The 27077-nt window shown below is 47.5% G+C and overlaps 1 protein-coding gene across 11 annotated transcripts in view; it reads left to right on the top strand.

Moving 5' to 3' along the window:
- The window catches only part of CPNE2 (copine 2), a 183317-nt gene that overhangs the window by 116110 nt on the left and 40130 nt on the right, over nt 1–27077 (top strand). For all 11 annotated transcript variants that reach the window (XM_084812134.1, XM_084812130.1, XM_084812131.1 and 8 more), the window contains 4 exons: nt 139–222; nt 9930–10019; nt 11954–12052; nt 26050–26136. In XM_084812134.1, the coding sequence (XP_084668260.1) occupies nt 139–222; nt 9930–10019; nt 11954–12052; nt 26050–26136 (360 nt within the window). The remainder of the gene's footprint in view (nt 1–138; nt 223–9929; nt 10020–11953; nt 12053–26049; nt 26137–27077) is intronic.

A 27077-nucleotide genomic window follows, 5' to 3' on the forward strand; every position in this document is an offset into this window, starting at 1 on the left:
ATAACAAGAGTCAGCAGCCATCTCTGCCTTATAGCTTAATGATCTCCTTTCCCTCTTCCCATAATGATCCCTTGCATGGGACCAAGGCTGCTGAAGAGAAATAATTTTATAGCCATTACCATGTTTTTTCTCTTGTAGGACTTGTTTGGAAAATCAGACCCATTTTTAGAGTTCTATAAACCAGGGGATGATGGGAAATGGATGTTGGTCCACAGAACAGAGGTAAGCAGCGGGGGTTGTTGGCATAAATTGAGCATCATCTTGTGCAATGCAAAAGTGATTTTTTTCTTGCAGCAAGGGATGAGTGACTTAAGAAGTGTGGGGAGACCCAGGGCCACTTGGAGAGTTTTATTACCCTTGTGCCTTCAGACCAGTCCTTTAAAACATCTTTGGAAACTTGCAAGAAGCAGTTATTATCACCACCTTTTCTAGGCGTTTGGGGGACACCTGGTCTTCAGTAGCATGGAACATGAACACAGCAGATAAGCAATAGGGAGGCTTGGGACCGAACTAGAGGTGAAAACTATTTGACACATAGTTTGCCCTTGCGTAGTTGATTTTTCTTTAACAATTAGCTGGGGTGGGGTGGATCAAGCAAGATCAGGACCGTGTGTGGCATAGTGGAAGGGGGGATGGTAACCCTTTGCCCCACCATGGCGCCAAAGGAATCTTTCCTCCCATTGCAAATAGCAGGTGTAGGAGGAGGCCATTCCAGTTGGGGCTTCCAAGAAGCCAAGCAGAAATTCCCCATCGCTACTTTCTGGAAAGGGCTTGGGCGGAGAGGAACCACTGTAATAGCATGCCTCCAGCTCCCAACTCACAGGATCGCTTGAGAAACATACCATGGCTGATAATATCAAAAACCACTAAGAAATCAAAGCAAATTAACTGGATTGCACATTCCCTGACCCCTGCCTGATACAACTAATCAATCAGGGTGACCAAAGCTATTTCAGTTAAAAAAAACAAAAAAAAACAGGCCTGAAGCCAGATGGGTCTAACTCAGGGATGAGCAACTTGAGGTGCTCCAGATGTTTTGGCCTAAAACTCCCATCATCCCTCATAATTGGCTGTGCTGGCTAGGGCCAATGGAGATTGTAGGCTATAACGTCTGGAGGGCCACAAGTTGCCCATCAGTGGAGGATGGTGACTCCAATTTCGGTGGGGCAGTGCATCCATTCTGGGTTTCAGTCAGAACTAGTCAGAACTCTAAAATAGCTATCCAAGGTGCTGACCCCTATCCCCAAAATAGGTCCAGCACCTTGGATAGCTCCTTTTGACTTCTGGCTGGCTCTAACTGAAACCCAGAGTGGATTCCCAGCCTTACCAAAATCAGACCAACCTCCACTTTTGCTTGCCTTGGTCTAAATAATCAGCTTCTTCCAAGCACATCTGAAGCTGGCCAGCCACCATCCTCTTTGAGTATATCTTGCCCCAAAAGGAAATATTTGCAACTGGTTGGTAAATATCACACACTTCCTGGTCCACCTCTTTCAGGGTGGCTGGTACTACCATTTCTTACAAGAAAGCATTCACAACTCCCTGGAACCTCCCTGTCAGTCCTCTCCAGCTAGCTTTTCCCAGTCACAATGAGCAAGAGTGAAGTTTATGTGTGGTAGGCCAAACACCTTCAAGTGCCTTGTTCACATCTCCAGGCTGCAAATGATCCAAAACAATCAGATTCGATGGTCCCCCAGACTTGTAAGAACCGTAGTGTCAAGTTTAGCCTGAATGTGAGCGGTATACCTTGCAAAATGGTCACAGTGGGCCTCCAAGGGCTCAAGGCTCTCCCTTCCATGAGAGGGTCCCATCAACTCCTTAACCATTTGGAAAAGCTCTGCTGATGGCTACATGAGGACACAACAGTGGTGGAGGAGTAAGCCTTCTCCACCACCACCACGGCTGCCACATGGTAGGCACAATTATGTGCGTTCATAAGAACATAAGAAGAGCCCCACTGGATCAGACCAAGGGTTCATCTAGTCCAGCATTCTGTTCACACAGTGGCCAACCAGCTGTCCATGGAAACCCACAAGCAGGACATGAGTGCAACAGCACCCCGGCCCCCGCCCACGTTCCCCAGCAACTGGTGTACATAGGCCTATGCCTCTCATACTGGAGGTAGCATATAGCCACCAGGACTAGTAGCCATTGATAGCCTCCTTCTCCAGCAATTCGTCTAACCCCTTTTTAAAGCCATCCAAATTGGTGGCCATCACTACGTCTTGTGGTAGCATCCACCTGTGCTTGGTTGCATTTGTTCCAGTAGCTGCACCACTTGCTGTCCATTCTGCTTCAAAACCTGAGGCTCTCCTGAAAACCCAGGAGCTGCCTGAACTCTGCAACTCCAGAGAGGGAGCTGAGGTGCCACCATGTGGGTGGCCCTTTCAACTTCCACAGGGAGACTAGGGCCTCAGCAGGTGCAACAGTGCTAAGAGGGACCAGAAAATACAGCTGGAAAGCTGGAAACAAAAGTCAAAAAAGAAACCGCTGCACCAGTTAAATTCCCAGTGCGTTTTGACGCTTGGTCTTCATTATGTATTTTATATTTTGTATTCTTCAATTCCCTTGATAAAGACCAAGTGTCGGAACGCGTTGGGAATTTAATTGGTGCAGCGGTTTCTTTTTTGACTTTGGTTTCCAGTTCCTCAGCAGGTGCCCCTGTCATGCCAACCAGAAATCCCCCCGAGGCATTCAGGAATCCCTTGGATTCCATAAGTCTCTGGGTGGTGGCCTACCCTAATATTTCCTCCCCACCCTGCAGGGGACACTGATACCAGCAATCCAAACTCAGGCCGCCACAAAGCAAGGGGCTTTGTGCCTCAGCTTTGGCACATACGGTTGGACCCTAGCCCAGTCCTCAGACATAGCTCACCAAGCCCCACATGTGCATGGGTCCTTGTAGGGGGCAGCAGCAGGGTTCCCAACATTACACCTGCTCCAGGTCCATAAACCTTCCTGGCGACACTGGGTGGTTCTCTTGGCAGTCAGAAGTTAACACTGCCTGCTTTTAAAACACAGTCTCACACCAGACATCTGAGAGCAGTTCTGGGTGTTTTTCTGAGGTTTGGAAGCTGCTGAGAGAAGCAACTGGGATAAAGGTTCTGCCTGTTTTAGCGGAGAACTGAGGCTTTTCTTCCCCCTTCCGTGGTTTGCTTCAGTCCCGATGACAGCTGAACCGCTGGGGTTGTTGGTATAACATTCCTGCTGAGATGGTGGCGCTGTTCTTTGTGGTGTTACTGTTTTAATACACAGTTGCTTTCAGATGCTTTTTGGGAGCAATGAAAAGCAGCCTTGTCCTTGACTTTCAAAGTCAAAATTATGGATGCACACTGCAGGCCAAGTCATGTATGATTTCACTAATGAGTAAAAGCTTCTGTTTCAACCATCCATCTTGACCACTGGAACAGAAGAGAAAAGTTATTTTCTTCCTTTGGTCAAGACAAGTGGTGGCGATGGTAGTCATGGTGGCTGGGAAAAGGTTTACAATGTGCTGGCTAGAGATTTGAAGGGAATGACTATGGGGACGGATTCCTGACCTTGGCTGTGTTCCCTGGACAAGGCAAGCAGATTACTTTCTTCCAGTGGTCAGGATTTCTTTAACTTTTTATTTATTTCAAATTATCTTTAGGCCACCTTTAAGGGGCAGATAAGAGCAATACATAACAATGCTAACCAAATACAATAAAAAGCCATCAACGAATATTCAAGAAAAATGCTATTAAAAACACTAATAAAACCCGTAGCCCACAGACTATTGAAAGACCAGCCAAAACAGGCTTCAGAGCCTTCCTGAAGACCTGCAAAGGGCCTGACAAACCCCCAAATCACTTAGGGTCCGATCCTAAACACATTTATTAATATGTAAGTCCCAGTGAGCTGAATGAGACTTCTGCGTAAACGTGCTTAGGATTTCACTGTAAGTAGTTCTGCCCTTGTGTGGTATTTCCTCCTGGGAAAGGAAGGAAATTTCCACCATCTAGCCAAATAAAAACGTCATTTAAGGCGCAATCCTATGCATGTTTAGACAGAAAAAGGCCTACAACTCCCAGCATGCCCCAGTCAGCATAGCTGGCTGGGGCATGTTGGGAGTTGTAGGCCTTTTTTCTGCCTAATCATGCATAAGATTGAGCCCTTAGAAGACTTTTAACAATTGCTTTGTTGGCTGGAGGTTTGCCATTTTGCGATCTTTGTTCCTTCATTATCGTGAGTATCTGTGGACCTGAACAAGCATTGTGAAGGTTAATGGATAGATGTGACTCCATTGCTTTCTTCTTGACTGGCCAGGAAAAGATTTAAAAAAAAACATTCTCCAGGCCAAAGCTTTTAAGAACCTCTGTGTCTCTCTGCTTCCCAGCCCCGAAAAGAGGCAGTTGCTCTTCTCAGAATCTTACATGGAGACAATTATTTATGAATTTGTTTTCTTCTTCCATGCCAGTCCTAAATAACAGTATGTGGAAGCAAGTTTTATTGATTTTGCATTCCTTAACATTAATCTGCCATTCTTATATGATCCTTGAAATTTTTAAAAAGATCTCAGCATGAAGACAGGAAGTGGCCCATTTCAGACGTAATGCTAAAGTACAGTGTTACCTGGAAGAGCAGAGGTGAGTCTTGGGCTCATCTGCTCGCCTCTCTTGGACTAAAATGTTTGCTGCTTGAAGTTGTGGCAGACATGGAAAGATGACATCCAGTTTTCAGGGCAGCTTGCATTGAAGGAAATATCAGTAGTTAAGGCGGTCCCTGCCTTTAGGCTTACAGTCTAAAAGAAATGGCACAAAAGGAAAAAAGGGATGGGAAGGGAGGAGGAAAAATAATAATTCAGGGACCAGTTCTTAAAGTTGCAGTTCTTATCACAAGCAGTTGGGATGGAAACGGTTCCAGCAACTTGATAAAATGACTTCCAGCTAGATGACAGTTGCAGACAGGCATCTGCTCTGTCAGGAGAGACTGTGGCGTAGCCCTCCTTCTCTTCTCTCCCTTTGCTCTGCAGCCTGATTGAAATTATGGGATGGTGTTACGTCTGCAACAGGCCACAGTTCGTTTTCATTCCAAGGCCTTTTTAAAAATTTCAAGGATCATTTAAGAATTACATCCAAAGTGGAGGAGTGCTTTTAACCCCATCCACTGAGGATGGGATGAAGCCATGCTCTAAATGAATAAAAGGTGGTTCCCAAAATTCCGTCACATCCTGGTGTGACCAAGAAACCCAGCTTGGGAAATAGATGAGACAGGACAAATCTCGCCTGATCCAGATGCTGGGGAGACCAGGGCAGGCAGCAATGGCTGACTGCACCCCTTGACTTTCTTCTTTGCATATGAATGGGTTACCATTCACTTCTATAGGAAAGAATTACATTTTGCACTTCATGACGCTGCCTTCAGTTCCACCCCTAACGTTGAGAATCAAGCTAGATGTGATGCTAAATGCATTATTAGCAACTACTTTGGTTTTTTTGAAAAGGAAATACTTGATACAAGGCCCCTGATTTTCATTAGGACCACAGAATGTGGGGAAGGAAGGTTTAACCCTTTCCTCCCAGCTGCAATCCGCTCTTCAGACCTTCCTCGCAACGTATGGAAGGTGGAGAGGCAGGGGTGACAGGGATATGATGGAGGGGGTGAAGTTCTATGATTGTTTGTATGGGACTGTGCCTAGCATTGCAGCCCTGTGCCCCAGAAATGTAGCAGTCACTGGTTTCTCCATGTGTTTGCAGTGCTTATGCTGTGCCTGCAAGTTTGGCTTCCAGCACTGTGACAGCGACAGACATAGGGGCTCCAAACTGCGTTGCACATCACAAATCAGAAGCGGAGTGGTGTAAGATAACAGAGTGCCAGAGCATGCCTTGGGTCTAGGGTCTCCCAACATGGTGCCAATGTACCCTTCTTTTTTCGGCCACCAGGTTCCCTGCCCCTCATTAGTTTTGTTTTATTTCCTAAGATTGTTTAAAATTAAAGCATTTTTTTTAAAGCTGGCAGGTTTGTTGGTCTTTCTGCGAAGTGAAGTGCTTCCCTCCAGCACCGTCTTTATTTGGGTTCAAAAGGATGGCTCTGCGTTTTGGAGCTCAGACCTCACCTCTGCCTTGTACTTTGGTTCTTGGGCCAGTGAATCTCCTTTCATTCTCACCAGTTGGCCTTCTGAAAAATGAGTATTTCATAGCAGCCATTTTGTGAGAGTGCCCAGAACACACACTCAAACTTCCTAATGTGCCCACTGACCCCAAAAAAGGTTGGGGACCCCAAAGCACAGTCATTGCACTGGACTCTTCTCTGGATTCTGCAGTGTAATTGTTCATGAGCATGCAAATGAAGCACTGTGTGGTGCAGAGCTCAGACGACAGCTGTGGACTGGTGACAGAGCGGCCTGCAGCATCATATGGAAGAACCTTCTTACATAGATTTCCGTCAGTGCTGACACTTTTGCAAAGTGTGGATTTTCCGCATGGGCTGTCCTTCCAGACACCCACACAGGGTTTCAGCATCCTGACAGTTCTACACAGTCTCAGTTTTACACCATTCCTACTATCAGTGTGTGGGTTGTTTTTTATTCTGTCCAGCTCCATGCAGTAAGTGTTTCCAGTCAGAGTAGATCTGATAAGCCTGAAGACTGTCCACCCCTGGGTTAGACCATGGATGAATTGTTAAAATTTAAGCTTGGGTGGACAGAATTCAGGCATGTTGGATCTTTTTTGTTGTTGTTTATTCGGTCAGTCACTTCCGACTCTTCGTGACTTCATGGACCAGCCCACGCCAGAGCTTCCTGTCAGCCGTCGCCACCCCCAGCTCCCCCGAGGTTGAGTCCGTCACCTCCAGAATATCATCCATCCATCTTGCCCTTGGTCGGCCCCTCTTCCTTTTGCCTTCCACTTTCCCTAGCATCAGCATCTTCTCCAGGGTGTCCTGTCTTCTCATGATGTGGCCAAAGTACTTCAGTTTTGCCTTTCATATCATTCCCTCCAGTGAGCAGTCTGGCTTTATTTCCCGGAGTATGGACTGGTTTGATCTTCTTGCAGTCCAAGGCACTCTCAGAATTTTCCTCCAGCACCACAGTTCAAAAGCATCGATCTTCCTTCGCTCAGCCTTCCTTATGGAAGTAAAGTTGTACTGATCCAAAACTAAATGGATCAGTACAACCAGAGATGTTGGAGCTACTTTTGTTTTTTTTTGTTTTTGCTAGACCCCCCAAGATCCACCAAAAACATACCCTTTGAATTAAAGAACAGGGTGCTCCTGATCACACCCTGAGCCTAGGAATATGTTTTCAGTACTAGAACTGAACTGAGCTCACAGAGCTTTCACACAAACATCCACTCCCGGTTACCCCAAACTGTCTTCATTTCAGCAGCCAGGGTTGCTTCCAGATGAGGCCTTTACGATGCCATTGCTCTACCCCATTCACATAATTTTACAGGGTCCAGACATCATCTTACGCTCGTAACCTGCCTGTGTTTTCCCACCACTTCAGCCTTTTCCCTGACTGCAGAAAATCCATTAAGGGGGAAAAGATGGAACAGCTACACGTACCTTTTGATTAGTAGCACTAGAAGCACTCCTAATCTAGTGGGGGAAAGTCATGTGGTTTCATGATTCGTGCAGCCTGATGTTATCCAGTTTGAAGGAACTTGGGAGGAATGGCTAGGGGCAGGGCGATTCAGCATCTAGTGCCTGAGGAGGTTGTCTCACTTTGCCTAATGGTAGGGCTGGTTCCTGTGTACATCACAGCAAGAAATTTGAGTGCATTAATGAAAACCAGTTGATGCACTGAGTGCATCAGGGGAAAAAAATGGAGATGATTTTAAAATCCCATTATGGTTTCATTTGAAGGCTATTGTGTTCAGTCTTTTACTGTGGTTGGCCAGAGATTATTAGCTCATAATTTGTATTACTGTCTTTACTTTGTGGTGGTGCCAAGGTCAAATCAAATGGAACAGGGGAAGCCATGTTTGCTAATTCACTTGTCTGCCCCATTTGTGTTTAAATCAGGGGGTGAAGAGTCTTATTCAAGAGTTGCACGCAGATGAAGGGAGCTGAACCTTTCCCTGCCTTACCTCCTTACGCTTTAACACTTCCGGTATTTTTTCCCCAGTCTCCCTTGCTACCAGTATCAGACCTGGACTGGGAGAAAAGTGCTGGAAGTAATCAAGCATGTGGAGGAAAGTAATCAAGCACATCTGTCACCCTTGCACAACTTTTGATGTAAAAAGTACAGAACTCGCAGACCCCCCCTATTTTCTGTGTCAAGCGTGCAGAATGATATGGGGGAGACTGGATTGTGCCCTTCATGGGCAGGATGCAGTGGAGTAGTGGAGCCAGGGCTCACAAGGATGCAGCGCTGAAACTTCTTTATTAGCAGGGATGCTGATGGCCTCCCCCCTCCCCCCTTAGAATTCCCTTTTCTCTTACGCTTAGCTGCAATCCTCACAGTAGATGGGGCGGGGGGGATGAATTTTCTCAGCAACAATATATAGTTGTGATCTATCCCTGTTGTATTTTGGGGTGGCCTGTTCTTTAATGGGGAATTAAGACCAAATAGCTTTATAAAAGTCCTGCTCCTGGTGGAGATGAACACTGCTAGAATTGGGCTTTCTTCACACGGGGCTTTTATCCTGCAATTGAGATTGCTCCTTCACAGAAGTTCGCAGGCTCTTTACGTGATGCCATGATCCTCCAGGGTGTCTCCTGCACTAAATGCCCTGTGTTCCATTTTTAAATAGATCGCAGATAATGAGCTATCAAATTACCCATTGTGTTCCGCTTAAGCTCCCTCCTTGAAAAGAGGAAGAGGAGCGAGATCAATGAAAGATAGTGGAAGACTCAGATATGGGGAGAAGGAGGGGGAAAGGGGAGGGGGAAAGGAAACGGGTGAAAAAGGGAGCCGTTGTGATGCTGCATTTAAAACGGAAGCAGAAAGCCTCATTTTAAATGCAGGATTTTAGCCTGATGTAGAGATGCCCTTGGTTTGTTCATATGGTTCAGCACAGCTGCCTGCATTTTTGACCTCTCCTTGTGGGTGTGGGGACTATCATGATGAGTGCCAGCACTTCAAAATTTAGCACGACACCCCTGGCTGGATGACATCAGTGGGTGCAGCTATACCCGCCGATGTGCAGGTATAGCTGCATCAGGCATGGAGAAAGGGGCTTGAACACTGCTGGGAGACCCTAGCTTTGTCCAGCATCCCATGGGGGTGCCATGTGAAGCACCTGGCTGTCACAGAGCCTCCCACCACAGTGGGGATTCCTTCAGAGGGATTTCTCCAGGGGGGCCTGGAAGAACCTCAAGAGGCTGTGCAGGCTGGGTTAGGGAGCCTGCTGGGCTGGATTAGACCTGCAGGCCAGGTGTTCTTCACCCTTGTTCTGTGTGAATAGGACAATCACATGAATAAGGCTTTCCCCATTAGATAATTCGGAGGAATCTGCAATGGAATCAAATGAGTTTGAATGTCTCTGAATTTGACCCGTGGATTCCGCAGCGGACTGGTTTTTCCCGAGTCTCAGGGATTCTGTGGATTTGCAGAGCCTTCTTTTTTACTTTCTGGAATTTTATGCAAATGTAGAAAAATGTGTTCAAAGAAACTAGCTGAAAATACATATTTTCCCTGTAGGCTAAAGCATGAAAATACACATTTTGGGGGGTTTGTGCATATTGAGGGGATTTATGCATTCAGGGGGGATTTGCACATTTTCACAAGTGTGAATTTGCACAACTGTGAATTTGCACAAATTCAGTAAATGGGGAAAAATCTGATTCCACCAATGAGCAGACGACAGAAGAAAAGCACCTGATAGTCTGTGAAACAGAGACGGAACAGATTTCACAAAATCTGTACATCCCTTGTCCCCATCATGTCTAGTTTGGCCTTCAGTGTCTGGACAAGACTGTGAAATTCTCTTACCTAATGCCTCTCCATCTCTCTCTCCAAATTGCAGGTGATTAAATACACACTGGATCCTGTGTGGAAGCCATTCACTGTGCCTTTAATATCTCTGTGTGATGGGGACATTGAAAAACAGATCAAGGTACCAGTGGCCCAGTCTTCCTCTGTTCAGTTCCATTGTCTCCAGTGCTGCTGATGGAGAGAGCAATTTTAATTAGAGTTCCTAATCATGAGAGCGGTGTGCCAAAATCTGAAATCTGTGCCTAGAAGCCACAGGACATGTAACCCTTCCCAGTTGCTGCCTCCTCCTCTCCTACTGCCCACTGTTCCTTTTCCACTAACTAAAGAATTAATTTTGAAAACGTTTAGCCTACTTTTTAGCTCAAAGGCCATCAACATGGTTCACGTTTAAAAAAAAAATCCCCATAGCAATATATTGCAATTCAGTAAAGCTCTGTCAAAACAGACATATATATTTGGTGACAGATCCAAGCTTGGGACCCAGGTCTTGTCTCCACTCAGTATTTAAAAAGTGAAGGGAGCAACTGATGGATGGGGAAGGGGTGCTCGCTCAGCTGTACCCCATCTTGCCCCTTCTGACTCCTCCCAGTTGCTTTTCTCCAGCTCAGGCTCTCAGATGTATTTCCTGCAGCTGGGAGAAAAGCAGACTTCAGGAGGAAAGAGGCGAGCAGAGGGGTTAAGTTCCTCTCCAAATCACACTCTCATTCATTTCATCCTGGGTGTTAAAGACTCGAGTTCCTAGACCTGAGTTTGCAACCTTTAAATTATTTTAGTTATGGCTGCCGCATCAGCAACAGCTTACTGACCAGTGCCTTTTTAGAAGCCGTATCATCACCAGCTTCCTAAAAAACAATGAAGAGTGAGCCTTGAAAGTGGATTCTGCATGAGGGGGCAACCATGAAGAAGGCCCTGAGTCTCATAGTCACCTGCTCCTCTTCAGAGGGGAGGAGCACTTTGACCAGGCCTCCTTCAAAGATCCCAGTGCATGTGGGGTGATGCCCCTTAAGATCTATCTTGGTACTAAACCACAAATCCTAAACTTCTGTGCAAATCCTAAACTCCCACCCTACCTCAATTCTTTCATTAATGTCACTGGAACTGGTCATTCAGAGTAGCTTTGTCAGAAAAGATCCATAAATAGGATACTAGGTTTCCTTCCAACCTCTTTATAGTATTACTACTACTACTACATTTATATCCAGCAATTTTTCCTTTTGTAAGGAATGCAAGGCAGCTTACATGGCCCTCCTCCTTTCCATTTTATCCTCACAGTAATCCTGTGAGGTAGGTTAGGCTGACCCAAAGTCACCCAGTGAGCTTCATGGCCACATGGGGACTAAAACCTTCATCTTCTGAGTCCCATTTCCAGTACTCTAACCACTGCATCACGTTGGCTCTCTCAGGGTCATCCCAGAAAATTATCTGGGATGCTGATTTCCTATGTAATGTTTTTTTAAGTGGCTATTTTACAAAAGTCATTCTAGAAGCACCCCAGGATGGCAAATATTGCATTAGATGATGGTCAGAGAATGGATATATACAGAGATGCTGAAACCTGAGGTTTGTTGTGCTCTGGAATAGCACTTGCCACACGGTTGTCAAATGTATCTGTTCTTTTCAAGGCGAAGCGCGGGGAAAACCAGAGCTGTGGGTTAGAAGCAGACTATGCACAGTGTTGGTTGGCTGGTGATTGTGACATCATGATCCTTTCCACAGCACAATTTTGCAAATTTAAAAATTTGGTTGGCTTTTTGCGGGGGATCAATATGTAAATAGGAAGTTCTTGGAAGTTTTTAGAAATAGCTGTCATTGTTTTCATGGCCTCAGTCTTTATCCATTCATTGGAGACATTCTGCTTTAATTTACTCTTTCTAGACAGCATCTTGTTATTTCTGACAATTAGTTGCAACATCTGGACTTTCTTTCCTGAAATTGTTCTTACAGAAGAAGGGGGAAAAATTTAACTTCTAGCTTCTTTGGTGTGCGTGGCTGGCGGTGGGTAACATCTGGACCTCTGTATCCTCCCCCTGACTGCTCTCCTCCTTTTCCTATCAGATCGTGTGTTACGATTACGATAATGATGGGGGGCATGACTTCATCGGAGACTTCCAGACCTCTGTCGCTAAGATGTGTGAATCCCACGATGCCTATGTGGTAAGATCTGAAGAACAGCCTTGGATCTGAAGGGTAGGAGCATAAAAGAAGCTGCCTTCTCCTGAGCCAAATGCACAGTCTGTTGAGTGCAGGAATGGCTATTCCAGGGGTTCCCAATGTGATGCCCGTGGGCACCTGATTTTTTTCATGGATTTGTATGAAATGCATACAACTTTCTAATAATTATGCATGGGCTGCAACAAAAGTGGACCAAATATCCAAATAAGCATCCATTTGAAGATGATGATTATATGCTACCCTTTCAAATATTGAAAGTCTTGAAAGGTCCTCAATCGATTGCATTATAGGAGGTGAGTGTTTATCCTTCCAATGTTGTAATATTAGTCTTTTAGCTGTCAAAAAGGTGCAGAGAATCCATTTACACTGACTGTTTGTTAATTTCCATGAAGCAGGTAAATAATTTAAGAGAGCCTGTACGTCAGTGAATTTTAAAGACTGTTCCAGTACAAAATTTATCTGTGTAATAACCATCCCCCTGCCCCAAAGAAGCAACTTCTGGACATTGCCAAAACATACGTTTAAAAGACGCACTAGCTGCATCGCGCTGTCAGCAGTTAGTTGAATTAGAAAGTCCAATAGAAACAAAGGTTTTTGTTAGGGATGTTGGAGAATTCCGCCACGGACTCCAGTGAGGCTGGATTCTTTAGAGCAATCCCCCCTGCCACCCCACAAAGTCCCCCCCAGAACGGACCTACCTGGCAGCGGATGCGGCGGTGGATGCTGCCGTGGCGGGGGGTTGTGTTCCGGCTGCTGTGGCCACAAATGGCAGCTGTCGTAGCGGCTGCTATTTGCGTCCATGCCTTAGGCCGTGTCAGGATATGTAAATACTTACGTAGCCTATCACGGCAAAGAGCAGGGGCGCAAATGGCGTAATGGGCGCCATTTACGCCCCTGTTCTTTGCCGTGATAGGCTACATAAATACTTACGTAGCCTATCACGGCCCAAGGCACGGATGCAAATGGCGCCCGCTATGACAGCTGCCATTTGCATCCGCAGCATGGCAGCTGTGGCTGGAAGTCTGGTTGCGGCCGGCCCTGGCCGGCGGCTCCATGGCTTTGCTGCGGAGCGGAGCCGGCCGGGGAGGATTCCGTGGGGGAGGGATGGATCGCCTCCCCCCACCAGCGGATGCCCCGGACCGGAACTGGGTGAGTAATCTGCCCATCCCTAGTTTTTGTTGAATAAGGTGCAGCCTAAGATCCATAGACAGGAAAAGTAGATGCCAAAGCGGCCACCCACAGAATAGGCATTTTGTGGTGGTGCCCACAGCATGTTCTCAAATTCCCAAATACGCTCATGGATCTAAAATGGTTGGGGACGTCTGGGCTGTTCCATCCACCAGCGATTCTCTAATGCAGGAATAGGCAACATGGTTCCCGTGGGCATCGGTGCACCCTAGACACCTTTCTAGGTGCCCATCAAGGTGCCTGACCCCTTCCACTTTTTTTCTTTTTAAATTCACACATTTTCTTACCAGCAGAAATTGGTTTCTGTTGTTGCTGAAAACGGGGGGTTTAAGGGAGTTGTTTAGTGTGTTGGGGCTCAGCCCCCAGCTCTACCTTGTACTCAGTCTTACTGATCCTTTTCCATGCCTTCCATGACAGCCATTTTGTGGTGGTGCTCAGGGCAGTTCCTCAAATTGCCAAATGTGCCCATGGTCCAAGAAGGTTGCATACCCCTGTTCTAATATCTTGGCAGAAGGTCTCCTTAGTGGCCTCTGTGCAGCACACATATAGGTCTTGTGTCCACACAGAGCCTTGTTTGGAATGTTCTAGAGCAGAAAGGTTTTGGCAGGGGCCCCCACACTGTCCCCCTGTGCAGGCCTAGGATGTGGTTCCCGCCTACTTGCCCAGTTCCTCTTTGACCACCACAGCAATAGCATAGCGAATAAGTTTCTTCTTGTATCCTCATCTTATCTCTGGAGACTGAGTTGGGTTTTCTCTTTCTTTCTGTTTTTGTTTATAGTCTCTTCCTGTACATCTGCCTTCCCCAACCTGGTGTCCTCCAGATGTGTTGGACTACAACTCCTAGCATGCTGGGAGTTCTAGTCCAACACATCTGGAGGACACCAGGTTGGGAAAAGCTGCTTTAGATGTTTCCATTTTTTAGTTCCAGTCTTTTAACTGGAGATGTCAGGGGTTGAACTTGGGACCTCCTATATGCAAAGACAAAGATCTCATCCCAAGTCAGCATCTAGCTCGGTGCTAGAACGGCTGGGCAGACTTCAGGCTTGCAGGGTCTTTTTTATTATTATTAGAACCCCAAGATCCACTGATTGGAGCCAGGTGCAAAATAGTGGCTCAGGCAGGTAGACATAAGCTAGGAATTAAGGGACAGGGTGGCTCTGAGCACATGCTTAGCCCAGGAATTTGTGATTGGTACCAGAACCAAGTTCTCAAGTCTCTTCCCACAGAAATCCACTCTTGTTTTTCTCCAAATCTTAATTCTTTTTCAACAACCTAATTTTGCAGGGCGGGGGTGGCAGAGAAAGCTTTTTAGTTGTTGCTAGTTAGACAGTTGGGAGTCAGAAGCCCTTGCAAATCTACTGATAATCCTCCGGACATCCACCAGGAGATCCCAACCTACTTTCTGGAGACCCCGGCCTTAGCACATTATGTACCAATTAAACTGATTACAGTTTGCAGCCCTAAATATACAATCTCTTGTTAAATGTCAGTTAAAAGCCAGTGAAAACAACCAGAACCATAGCCTTCTATTGGTGTTACACCATCCTGAAAAAGCCAGTTCAAATATGAAGGATATAGGTAGGGGTTGGCAAATGAACAGTGATCGAGTTCACCAGGATTCTCCAAACATTGTCTTGCCGCTCATTTGTGCCTGGTTCCTGTTTGTATTTGCAATCACTGATTGCTTTGCACGAACGGGAAACTTGCACAGATCTAGCTGTATCTCCCTAAATTTGCATACATTTCCTGATTTGCACAACTTTCCTCCATAGGTTAAAGTGGGGCTGATTCAGTCTACAGAGGAAATTTGTGCAAATTAGGAAATTTGCGCAAATTGAACTGGGAATCGGGAACAAGACAAATGTGAGCAGGTGTTTGACAATTTGCGAATATTTTCGGTGGATACATACTTGGAGCTTCAAACAGGGCATGCTCACATGTTTTGCATGCTAAAATGAAATTCTCATACATCCTTATTTATCGGGCAGTTCTGAAGGATGCTTTGATAAGTTTCCAAGGGGAGGAAATTCGTTAGCAGATACTGAGAACACCTCTTTATCTTGTTTATGATACATGGATGGTTGGAGATGTGGAAGACTCTCAGCATGGCAGACCTGCACAGTCAGTGACCAACCAAGTGAAATACAGCCTACAAACCTTGTATGGCAGTCCACTGAGAGTTTGAGGAATTTCCTGGTTTTGCTGCTTGCCTGGAACTGCAAAAATGTGGGAGGCTTGTCAAGCAAAAACTGGCAGGGAAGGAACAGTTGGCTGTGCCAGGAAGGTGATTAATGCCTCCTTGTGAGAGGGAGTGGTCCTGGGCCTCCTCAAAGAAGCAGTAGTGAAGAAACCCTCCCTGGACCCGCAAAATCTTAGTAATTTTAAGCCAGTGGCAAATGTTCCTTTCCTGGGCAAGGTTCTTGAGCGGGTGGTTGCCAGCCAGCTCCAGACACTCTTGGATGAGACCGATTATCTAGATCCATTTCAGTTGGGGTTCAGGCTGGGTTTTGGCGTGGAAACAGCCTTGGTTGCCCTGTATGATTACCTTTGTCGGGTGAGAGACAGGGGGAGTGTGACCTTGTTGATTCTCCTTGACCTCTTTGCAGGTTTTGATATCATCGACCATGGTATCCTTCTGGAATGATTGTCTGAGCTGGGAGTGGGAGGCACTGCATTGCAGTGGTTTCACTCCTATTTGGATGGTCGGCTCCAGAAGGTGGTGCTTGGGGAATATTGCTCGGCCCCATGGATTCTTCTGTATGGGGTTCCACAGGGGTCAGTTTTGTCCCCCATGCTATTTAACATCTACATGAAACTGTTGAGTGTGGTCATCCGGAGTTTTGGAGTGCGTTGTCATCAGTATGCTGACGACACGCGGCTCTATTTCTCCTATTCATCATCTTCAGGTGAGGCTGTGGATGTGCTAAATCGGTGCCTGGCTGTTACAATGGACTGGATGAGGGCTAATAAATTGACACTCAATCCAGACAAGACTGAGATGCTGTTGGTGGGTGGTTCTTCTGACTGGATGGAGGGTTCTCAACCTGACCTGTATGGGGTTGCACTCCCCCTGAAGGAGCAGGTTTGTAGCTTGGGGGTTCTCCTTGAGCCATCTCTGTGACTTGAGGCTCAGGTGTCCTCAGTGGCACCGAGTGCTTTCTACCAGCTTCGGCTGGTGGCCCAGCTACGCCCCTATCTGAATAGGAATAACCTGGCTTCAATTGTCTATGATCTGGTAATCTCCAAGTTAGATTACTGCAATGCACTCTACATGGGGCTGCCGTACAGAAGCTATAGCTCATGCAAAATGCAGCAGCCAGAATGATAACGGGGACCAGAAGGTCTGAACATATGAGACTGACTCGGGCCCGCCTGCACTGGCTGCCTATATGTTTCTGAGCCCGATTCAAGGTGCTGGTTTTAACCTATAAAGCTTTACACGGCTTGGGACCAAAATACCTGACGGAGCACCTCTCCTGACACAAACTTACCCATACACTATGCTCAACATCTAAGGCCCTGCTCTGGCTGCCTACTCTGAGGGAAGCTCGGAAGATGGCAACAAGGGAGAGGGCCTTCTTGCTGGTGGCCCCCAAATAATGGAATGATCTCCCCGACGAGGCTCTCCTGGCACCAACATTGTTAACTTTTCGGCGCCAGGTTAAGACCTTTCTCTTCTCCCAGGCATTTGGCAGCATATGATAACTTTTAATTCATCCTGGAATGGATTATGGTTATGGTTGTTTGCTTTGAGATTGCTTGTTTGAAGTTGTTTTAGATCTATGTTCTTGTGTATAATGTCTGTGCATGTGCTTCTTATGGAATTGGCCTTAAAATCTGTATATTGTATTTTTAAATGTTTTTAATCTTTGTAAACTGCCCAGAGAGCTTTGGCTATTGGGTGATATAGAAATGTAATAAATAAATGAATGAATAAGCACCATACTACCCTTGGTAGCATTTGATCTAGTAGATCACAAGTTTGTTTGTTTATGATCTGTATATACAGTCTTTCTGCCAAGCCACTCGGAGCAGAGTAAAACGATGGCTTTCCATTGATAAGACATGGATACAAAAGGGATGGGGAGGGAAGAGCACTCTGAGGTCATCAGCAGAGGCCCTTTTCACCTGCCCATCACCAAGGGCAGTTACGTTAGTGAGTAAGAACATAACGATGTAAGAAGAGCCCTGCTGGATGAGACCAAGGGTCGATCTAGACCAGCATTTTGTTCACACGCTGGCCAACCAGTTGCCCACAGAAAACCCACAAGCAGGACATGAGTGCAACAGCACCCTCCCACCCATGTTCCCCAGGAACTGGTGTACATAGGCATACTGCCTCTGATACTGGAGGTAGCACATAGCCATCTGGACTAGTAGTCAGTGATAGCCTTCTCCTCCAGGAATTTGTGTAACCCCCTTTATATAAACGGGGGGGCTTTTTGGTGGTGGCCCCACACCTCTGGAATAGGCTTCTGTCTGTGGTTTATCAGGCCCCCTCTTTGCATGTCTTCAGGAAGGCTCTGAAGACCCATCTGTTTTTGCTGGCCTTTCAGTAATCTGGGTTGCAGGTTTTATTGGTGTTAATCTGTTTTTTATAGCATTTTTAATTGAATATTTATTGGTTGGTTTTCTATTGTATTTGGTTAGCATTGTCTTGTATTAGTTTTTCTCTTGGACCTTCTTCCCTTAAAAGCAGCCTAAAATCATTTTAAATAGATGAAATAATAAAAGTAAGAGGAAAATGACCAAATCCAGTTACTGAATCTTTAGTGCTTTGATCTAACAAGCCATATTGGGGTTGGACATTGGGGTTGGACTCAGTGGTCTTATAGGCCCCTTCCAGCCCTACTATTCTATGATTCTAAGATATAGTGGCCAGATGGAACATCCACTGTAGGAGACAGTTCTGGAGTGGAGGAGTCAAGAGGCAGTTGATCCCAGCTGGGCTGATGGAGGGGGCCTTGCTGTCTCGCTTCTCCCTCTGTGTTAGCTGTGCAAGATTTATTTATTGAAAGTATTTTTTCCACTCCTCAGCCAAAAAGGCTCCTAGAGTGGCTTACGTGCAATCAGTAAAACAAGACAGTCCCTGCCCACGGGTTTACACTCTAAAAAGACATGACATACAAGGTAAAAGGGATGGGGAGGGAAGAGGAAAAAAATAAAGTATTTTAGGAGGGCTGGTGAAATGGCCCCACTTCCCCTCTCATCTCCCTCAGTACAGCATGTGAGAATGGCTGGTGGTGGTGACAGTTGAGAGAGGAGACTTCATGGTTACTGTTATCAGTGGGATTCTGCTGCAAAGAAACTCCAGCTGAGTCTTTTTCTTTAAAAAGGAATGGTTGCTGCCTCTGTATTTCCATGTCCCGCTTTGCCAGGATTAATTTGCCATCTTCATTTACTTGCATTCTCTTGGGTTGTTATTTTCATTTGTGTCCGACCCTTGCTCATTATCAAGTGTTTATACTGACCCTCATTAGCAAATGTCACTTCTACTGCCAAGCTAAGACTGGAATCGGTCCAGTTAAGGCCCTCTTATCAGTTTTTTTGTACAGAAAGTTTTTCTTGCAGAACAGTGCTTAGCGATTTGCTCCCATGTCATGTAGGACTTTGGGGTTCTGATGGCTTTGCTTCAGTCATGGCTTCACTACTTCACATATTTAAATTACTGAATACAGCCAATAATTTAGTTGTGATTTCCAGTGAATATTTGAAATTCATTTTCTCCCCCCAAACACAACTTCTGTCTCTAAACCAATGACTATTCGGAACCTGCAAAAAGTACAGAATGCTTGTGGGAGCTAAGCATTCAGATCATATTACTCCTATTCTGTATGGTTTACAGTGGCTGCCTGTAAGTTACTAGACCCAGTTCAAGGTGCTATTTTTGGCCTTTAAAGGCCTAAATGGTTTCAGACCATGTTATTTGAAGGACCGCCACACCTAGATGAGCCTGTAAGATCAGTGTCAGAGGCCTCTGGCCCACCAGCAAAAGCCATTAGACTGGCGGAATAGGGATTTATTAGTGGTGGCCCCACACCTTTGGAACTCCATCCTCAGGGAGATACATAAGGCCTTATCACTGCTGGCTTTTTAAAAAAACAACTGAAGGCACATTAGTTCCAATCTGCATTTGCGGCTTTAAAATCATTGGCGGTGGCGGCACGTGTGTGCGTTTAATTGTAATTTGTGTGTTCATGTTTTTGTAATATTATAACTTGTCTTGTCAGGGCAGCATGTCCTGAAAGGCAGGTTAACAATCTTTTAAATAAATAATAAGCCCTGGGTGAGGTTTTTCCAACGTTTTCCTTAGCCCTTTGTTTCTATAATCCTTTTCCCACCCTTCAGCTACCCCTCCTGTGTTTCCTCTTCTGACCAATAGCATACAGCCCTTCCTGTTTCTAGGTCCTTTTTTTGGTCCCAATCAAACTGATTTCATATCTCTCACAGCAAATGTATTGTTTCTCAGTGTTATAAGACTGACACTTCCCCTTCGGCTATTGGAACATTTGTGAACATTCTGTGGCATCACAGTAAGAACAAAGCTCAGTGCTGGAGCCTGTGCTTTTCATGCAACAGGTTCCCATTTCAGTCCCCAGCTTCTCAAAGTGAGGCAGGGAAAGATCCCTCTCTCTCAAACCTTGGATATCTATTGCTAGTCATTGGGACAGTGCTGACGTAGGTCTGACCCTGTGTGAGGCAGCTTCCTAGTACCTCAGTGGAAGATTATAGAAGGCTGATAAAAAGTCAGCTTTTCGTGTATTATATAAATCCGAGATCTGTTACGCTGGAGGTTGGTGTGCACAAAGGGCGGAGAATTCCGTTCTGTTTCAGTTCAGTAGTATTACCTAGTGGTTGAAAGGTTGTAGCATTGATCCCTCTCAGAACAGAGTGCGCAGCACAGATTATTCTACAAGCTGATAAAACCCCAGCAGGTCAGATTTTTAAATGGCCATTCATGATTGTTATATATCCATTTCACAGCTCTTTGAGCCTAGGAGTAAACAAAACCTTACTTTTGTCTCCTATAAATGCATGCCGACATGTTCTTGGCTGGGTGTGGGGGAGGTTCTTTCAAAGAGACAGTTGGGGTGCTTCGATATAAAAGCTTAAAAATAAAATGGGCACACGCATTTGTTTACCTTGTGAGTAATCAACATCCTCCCCCGCCCCCCTTCTCAACACCCCAAAGCCTGGAATCCCTACTGCTTTCATCTGCTGTTTCCGCTTTCATTTCTGTCTGGTGCTGAGTGCTTCTAAATGTAGTTACCTGCTGTAAATAGCTCAGGCGGATCCTTTATTCCAAACCTCAGGCCCTAAAGACCATAAGGAATGCTGTGTTTCTGAGCTCCATTGTCAAGACACAAGCCAGAGAACTCCTTTATCACTAGTAATAGTATATGGCTCAAATTAGCAGAGCTTCCCTCGCTAACCTTAAAGGCCTATGAAAAATGTCAATATTATTCTCATTTCACAGAGGGGGAAATGCTGAGAGACTAAAAAGAGCCTTGCTTGATCAGTTCAAGGGCCCATCTATCCCTGATTATACATTTCCTGCGTTTCCTGCTGTTTGCTGACAAACAATGACCTGGTTCGCATGACACGAAAACTCCCCATGACTTAATTTATCTGCAGGCACCGTGGAATTATGTTGGGCACCCACAAACACCGTTTTTGCACGGTGCCTGCAGGCACTTGGCTTGGCGTGGCTTGTCGTGCTGCGTGAGCCCAGGCAGCAGGGGTTGTTTGAGGGTAAGACAGCCCTCAAATAACCCTAAAGCCATGGGTTATTTGAGGGTTGTCTAACCCTCAAAACGACCCTTGTAGCCAGGGTTCGCATGACCTGGCAAGCCAGCAGAATTGGTGCCCAGCATGATGCAATGCCCATGGGTAAATTATGCCATAGCCGACTGTCATGTGGTGTAAACCAGGTCAGTGGATTCTTGGTTCCATACGGACACCAATTCAAGCTGCTTGGTATAGTCACGAAACTTTGCTTGTGGTGACAAATAAAAGCATTGGCTATGAAGACATACTGAAAATAGGAACTAGAGAGAGAAGTAAACACACCCTCACCTACAGGAGACTGAACAATTTGTATGCATGGCCAGTTTATGCCTGCTGCTGCAGAACCTGCCTTGGCCAGGCAACCCTATGTCTCACGGTTCAACTTGACAGCCAAAAAAGCTGACTGGAACACTGTAGTGGTTAGAGTATTGGACAGGACTTGGAGGATCTGGGTTCTAACCCCCACTCAGCCATGGAGCTCAGTGGGTGACTTTGGGCCAGTCACTGCCTCTCAGCCTAACCTATCTCACAGGGTTGTTGTGAGGATAAAATGGAGTGGAGGAGATTGCTGCTGCTGGGCCTGCTGCTGCCGCCGCTGCCACCACCACCAGGTCTTCCCTGTGGACTTCTGCCTGGCAGACCGCCAGTCCCTGCAGGACCAGGCCCCCAGGTACCGAGCCAGCTGTGCTGCTCCACCTGCCCCTCCCTGGAGGGGCTACATAAGCTGGCTGGCTGAGGTGGCCTGGGAGAGCCAGGGCCTGCAGGAGAAGCTGCCACCACCACCACCGGGGAAGAGGCATGCCGCTGCTGCCGCTGCTGCCGCTGCTGCCGCTGCTGCCGCTGCTGCCGCTGCTGCCGCTGCTGCCGCTGCTGCCGCTGCTGCCGCTGCTGCCGCTGCTGCCGCTGCTGCCGCTGCTGCCGCTGCTGCCGCTGCTGCCGCCGCCGGGCCTGCTGCTGCTGCTGGGCCTGCTGCTGGGCCTGCTGCTGCTGCTGCTGGGCTTGCTGCTGCTGCCGCCGCCGCCGCCACCACCACCACCACCACCACCAGGCCTTCCCTGTGGACTCCTGCCTGGCATTTTTAAGGGGATTTTAATTGTTTTGTTTGTTTGTTTTATTTTGTTGGGGGGGATTTTGTTGTGTTTTTAGGGGTGGGTAGCCTGCCTGATAGGCGGGGGCGAGGGGGCATGTGTCCACCTGATGGAGGCAGTGCGGGGACTGTTGGGGGCCAGAAGATACCGAGGCTGGGCGGCAGGCGCTGGCGGAGCGCGAGGGGCAGCCATGCCAGGTAAGGGGAACAAGGGAGAGATGTGTAGTATCTGTCCCCTGCTCCGGGCCTGTCCAGAGCCAAAGGATGGCTGGGGGAGGCGTGACCCCATCTTCTGGCCTTCGTTTGCTGCTCTGCAATGCCAGGTCTGTTACCCAGAAAACCTCCCTCATCCATGACATGATCCTGGATGAGGGCGCAGACCTGGCATGTATTACGGAGACCTGGCTGGCCGAGGCTGCTGCTCCAACCCTTGCAGCCATGTGTCCAGCCGGATTTTCGTGTGCACAGCAGCCGAGGGCTGGGGATCGGGGAGGGGGAGTGGCAGTTATCTACCGAGAGTCCTTGGTCTTCACCAGACCCCCTCCCCGGGAGACCAAGGTTGCTGAGTGCATGTACTGGAGGTTGGGCCCGAAGGGCAGTTGGGGGATTCTGCTCGTGTACCGTCCACCCCGCTGCACGACTGACTCCCTGGCTGAGGTGCTTGAGGTGGTCTCTGATGTGCGTGTACAGTCCCCTAACTTACTGGTGTTGGGGGACTTCAACGTACATTCGGAGGCCATCCTCACAGGAGCACCTCGGGACTTCATGGAGACCATGGCCTCCTGGGAGCTGCACCATATTCTAACTGGGCCCACCCATGTAGCCAGTCATGCACTAGACCTTGTGTTTGTTTCTGGAGAAGTGGGGAGTGATCTGGAAGTCGGGGGTATATCCACCACCCCCTTGTCATGGTCAGATCACTATCTGGTGATGTTGGACTTCTCGGTTCCACAACCCCTCCGCAGGGGTGGAGGACCCATTAAAATGGTCCACCCCAGGCGTCTTATGGATCCAAATGGATTCCTGAACGCGCTTGGGGATTCTCTGGGGCATGCCAACGGCCACTCGGTCGAGACCCTGGTGGGTGGCTGGAATGCCGCAATCACTGGGGCATTAGATCGGGTGGCTCCGAAACGCCCTCTCCCCCTGAACAGGGCTCGGACTGCACCATGGTTCAATCTGTGGTTACGAGCGCTGAAACAGGAGGTGGGATGGCTGGAGCGCCGGTGGCAGAAGTCTCGCTCCAAAGACTATCAGACACGGGCTAGAGCTGTATCTTCAGCCTATCACGTGGTGGTGAAGGCAGCAAAAAAGGCATATTATGCTGCCTCCATCGCGTCTGCAGAGTGCTGTCCCAGGAGGCTGTTGCAAGTGGTCCGGAGCCTGGTCGGTCCTGTGGCTCCGGAACCACTGGAGCATTCTAAGGCCTCCTGTGAGGCTTTGGCAAGGCACTTTGCGGATAAAATTGATCAGATTAGGTGTGTTACTCTGCACACTGTGGATACAGTTAGTGAGCAAGAGGCGGCCTGTGGCACACCGGTTTTGTGGGATCGGTTCCAGCTTCTTCCTCCTGATGAAGTGGACAAGGTGCTTTCATCTGTAAGGCCGACCACCTGCTTACTTGATCCTTGCCCATCTTGGCTCATTATGAGCTGCAGAGAGAGACTGGGTGAGGGGATCAAGGCAGTGGTGAACACCTCCCTTGGGGAGGGAGTGATGCCATCAGCCCTCAAGGAGGCAGTGATAAGACCGCTCTTAAAGAAGCCCTCCTTGGATCCTCAAGTTCTGAACAACTTTCGCCCAGTCTCAAATCTGCCATTTTTGGGCAAGGTGATTTAGCGGGTGGTGGCGGTGCAGTTGAAGGCACACTTGGAAGAAACTGATTATCTATACCCATTTCAGTCGGGCTTCAGGCCTGGGCATGGGACAGAAACGGCCTTGGTCGCCTTGGTGGATGATATGAGGAGGGCTCTGGATAGGGGTGAATGCTCCTTCCTTGTTCTCCTCGACCTCTCAGCGGCTTTTGATACCGTTGACCACGGTATCCTCCTGGACCGCCTGGAGGGGTTGGGCATTGGAGGCACTGTATTGCGGTGGTTCCGGTCCTTCCTCTCTGGCAGGTACCAGAGGGTAGCACTGGAAGAGGAGGTTTCGGACCCGTGGCCACTTACTTGTGGGGTGCCACAGGGTTCCATCCTCTCCCCAATGCTATTTAACATCTATGTGAAGCCGCTGGGGGCTATCATCAGGAGGTTTGGGGTGCAGTGTCATCAATATGCGGATGACACGCAGCTCTACCTCTCATTCAAATCTTCACCAAGGTTGGCCTTAGAATCCCTGTCCAAATGTCTGGAGACGGTGAGTGGCTGGATGGGGAGGAATAAGCTGAAGCTGAACCCTGACAAGACCGAGGTACTTTTGGTGGGAGACAAGAGGAGGCTGGGGGATGTTGACCTGGTGTTGAATGGGGTACGGCTACCCTTGAAAGACCAGGTCCGCAGCCTGGGGGTCATTTTGGACTCCCAGCTGTCCATGGAGGCTCAGGTGTCAGCTGTGAGCCGGACAGCGCTGTATCAACTCCATCTGATACGGCGGCTGCGCCCCTTCCTTCCCGACCATCTGCTCCCATCGGTAGTACATGCCCTGGTCTCCTCTCGTTTAGACTACTGTAATGCGCTCTACGTGGGGTTACCCTTGAAGACGGTTCGGAAGCTGCAGCTGGTACAGAACGCGGCGGCTCGCCTGATTAAAGGCAGCTGCCGGCGAGATCACATCACTCCAGTGCTGAAGGAGTTGCACTGGTTACCAGTTGTTTTCTGGGCCAAATTCAAGGTGTTGGTTTTGACCTTTAAAACCCTATATGGTTCTGGCCCAGCCTATCTTAAGGAGCGTCTCCAGCAACACCAGACAGGCCGCTTAACAAGATCAGCCTCAGATGGCCTTCTCTCTGTCCCATCAGCCAGGACAGCTAGACTGGTGGGGACGAGGGAGAGGGCCTTTTCTATGGTGGCCTCCACTCTGTGGAACTCCCTCCCTAGGGAACTCCGTCATGCCCCCTCTTTAATGAGCTTCCGTCGTGCATTAAAAACGTGGTTGTTCAGGCAGGCATTTGGGGTGGGTTAGGGTATTTAAAAAAAAAAATTATGGTAGAATTTTATTGTTTTAAATTGTTTTATGGTGTGTTGTACATTGCCCAGAGTGGCTGGGTGACCAGCCAGTTGGGCGATTAATAAATTTAATCATAAATAAATAAATAGTCCGAGGGCTGCATTTGGCACTAGGGCTACTGGTTGCCCACCCCTGCTCTACAAACCGGTTCACTCCAGGGATTCTTCCCTCCCATCAAAGCCTCAGCAGCTGCTCCTGCCATCTCCCACATTACAACTAACCTTTCTGTGAAAGTTCCCTCAATCCCTGCTAGTTTATTCATCCATCTATCCATCCATCCATCCATCTCTTATACAGGGCTCCCCGTCCAGTGTCAGGATCTGGTCCGCCTCTGCTTTGCTTCAGCACTTGCTGCTCCAGACCACTCACTTTGGCCATGCAAGATTGGGTTAAAACTGACTCCCTTCAAACCTGGTGCCTTCCAGATGTTTTGGACTACAACTCCCAGAATTCCTGATCCCTGGCCATGCTGACTAGCGCTGATGGGAGTTGGAAGTCCAAAACATCTGGAGGGCACCAGGTGGGGAAAGGCTGGCTTAAAGCATTAATCTTCAAAGCAGAACAACTTTGAATATTACACATTTCTTTTCATGCAGTGGATATCTCGGTAGGATAGCAAATGGCTGTGCGCACCTTTCCACATGTACTGTTGGCCTTCTGCAGGGCAAGGACTGATTTTCAGAATGCCTTGCATTTACTGTGGCATGTATTTCCTTCTTTCTTCCATCCCCCCCCCCCCCCACAACAGGTAGAATTTGAATGCATTAACCCCAAAAAGCAGAAGAAGAAAAGGAGCTACAAGAACTCAGGTGTCATCATTGTGAAATCCTGCAAAGTGAGTTGATCATGTAAACTATTGCTGCTTGACCACATATATTAATTAAAACACTGACAGCTACTTCTTGCAGGAAAAGCTATTGTTTAAGAGAGGGTGGTAGTGGGTGATGTGCTCCCACAGTTTTCCAAATAAGGCAGGTGGAGGGAATACTGCAGCACAAAAACAGTCACAGGGAGGATTTAGCTCCCCACCCCCTGCTTAAAGGAAATAGCCATTGGGTTTTTAATACACATATTAGCATGTAAAGCAGCCTTCACCCAAGCTCGTGCCCTCCAGACTTGCTGGCCATGGGAATGATGGGAGTGGCAGTCCAACTCATCTGGAGGGCACCAGGTTGTGGGAAAGCTGGTGTTAAGGGAAGTTATAGTGGAGGGGAGGAGACAAGGCGAGATGCTGAGATATTTGTAAGAAACTGGGGATGCTACAAATTGTTGTAAGGCAGAAGGGTAGCTCCTTATGGATGCCTGTTTTATTGCTGCAAATGTTGGCGCATAAACAGCAAACCTACTTGCCAGGATGGTCCTAATATGGGAGCTGTGGTACACATATGCACACTCAGAGCCTGAGGATGGCAATATCCAATGATACCTCCATGTGTGTGTGGACCACTGCTAGGGATGCTGGAGACATCTGCAATGGAATCAAATGAGTTCGGATTTCTATGAATCCGACACAAGGATTCTGCAGTGGATTGGCTTTTCCCGAGTTGCATGGATTCTGGGGGCTTGCGGACCATTTTTTTTTTACTTCCCGGAATTTTATGCAAATTTAATCATAGACAAATATGTAAAATTAAAAAAGCACTGATACAAATTTTTCTGATACAAATAAACATGAATGCTAACAATGCTCATTCAAAACACTGTGCCCAGCTCCTCTGGACGTACGTTGCATTGCTTCTACAGTTTGATGCTCACCAGGAGATTTGTTTCTTGGAG

This window comes from Heloderma suspectum, chromosome 8 (genome assembly GCF_057233095.1).
Source record: "Heloderma suspectum isolate Gila_16-S chromosome 8, 16-S_ref, whole genome shotgun sequence".
NCBI classification, from domain to species: domain Eukaryota; kingdom Metazoa; phylum Chordata; class Lepidosauria; order Squamata; family Helodermatidae; genus Heloderma; species Heloderma suspectum.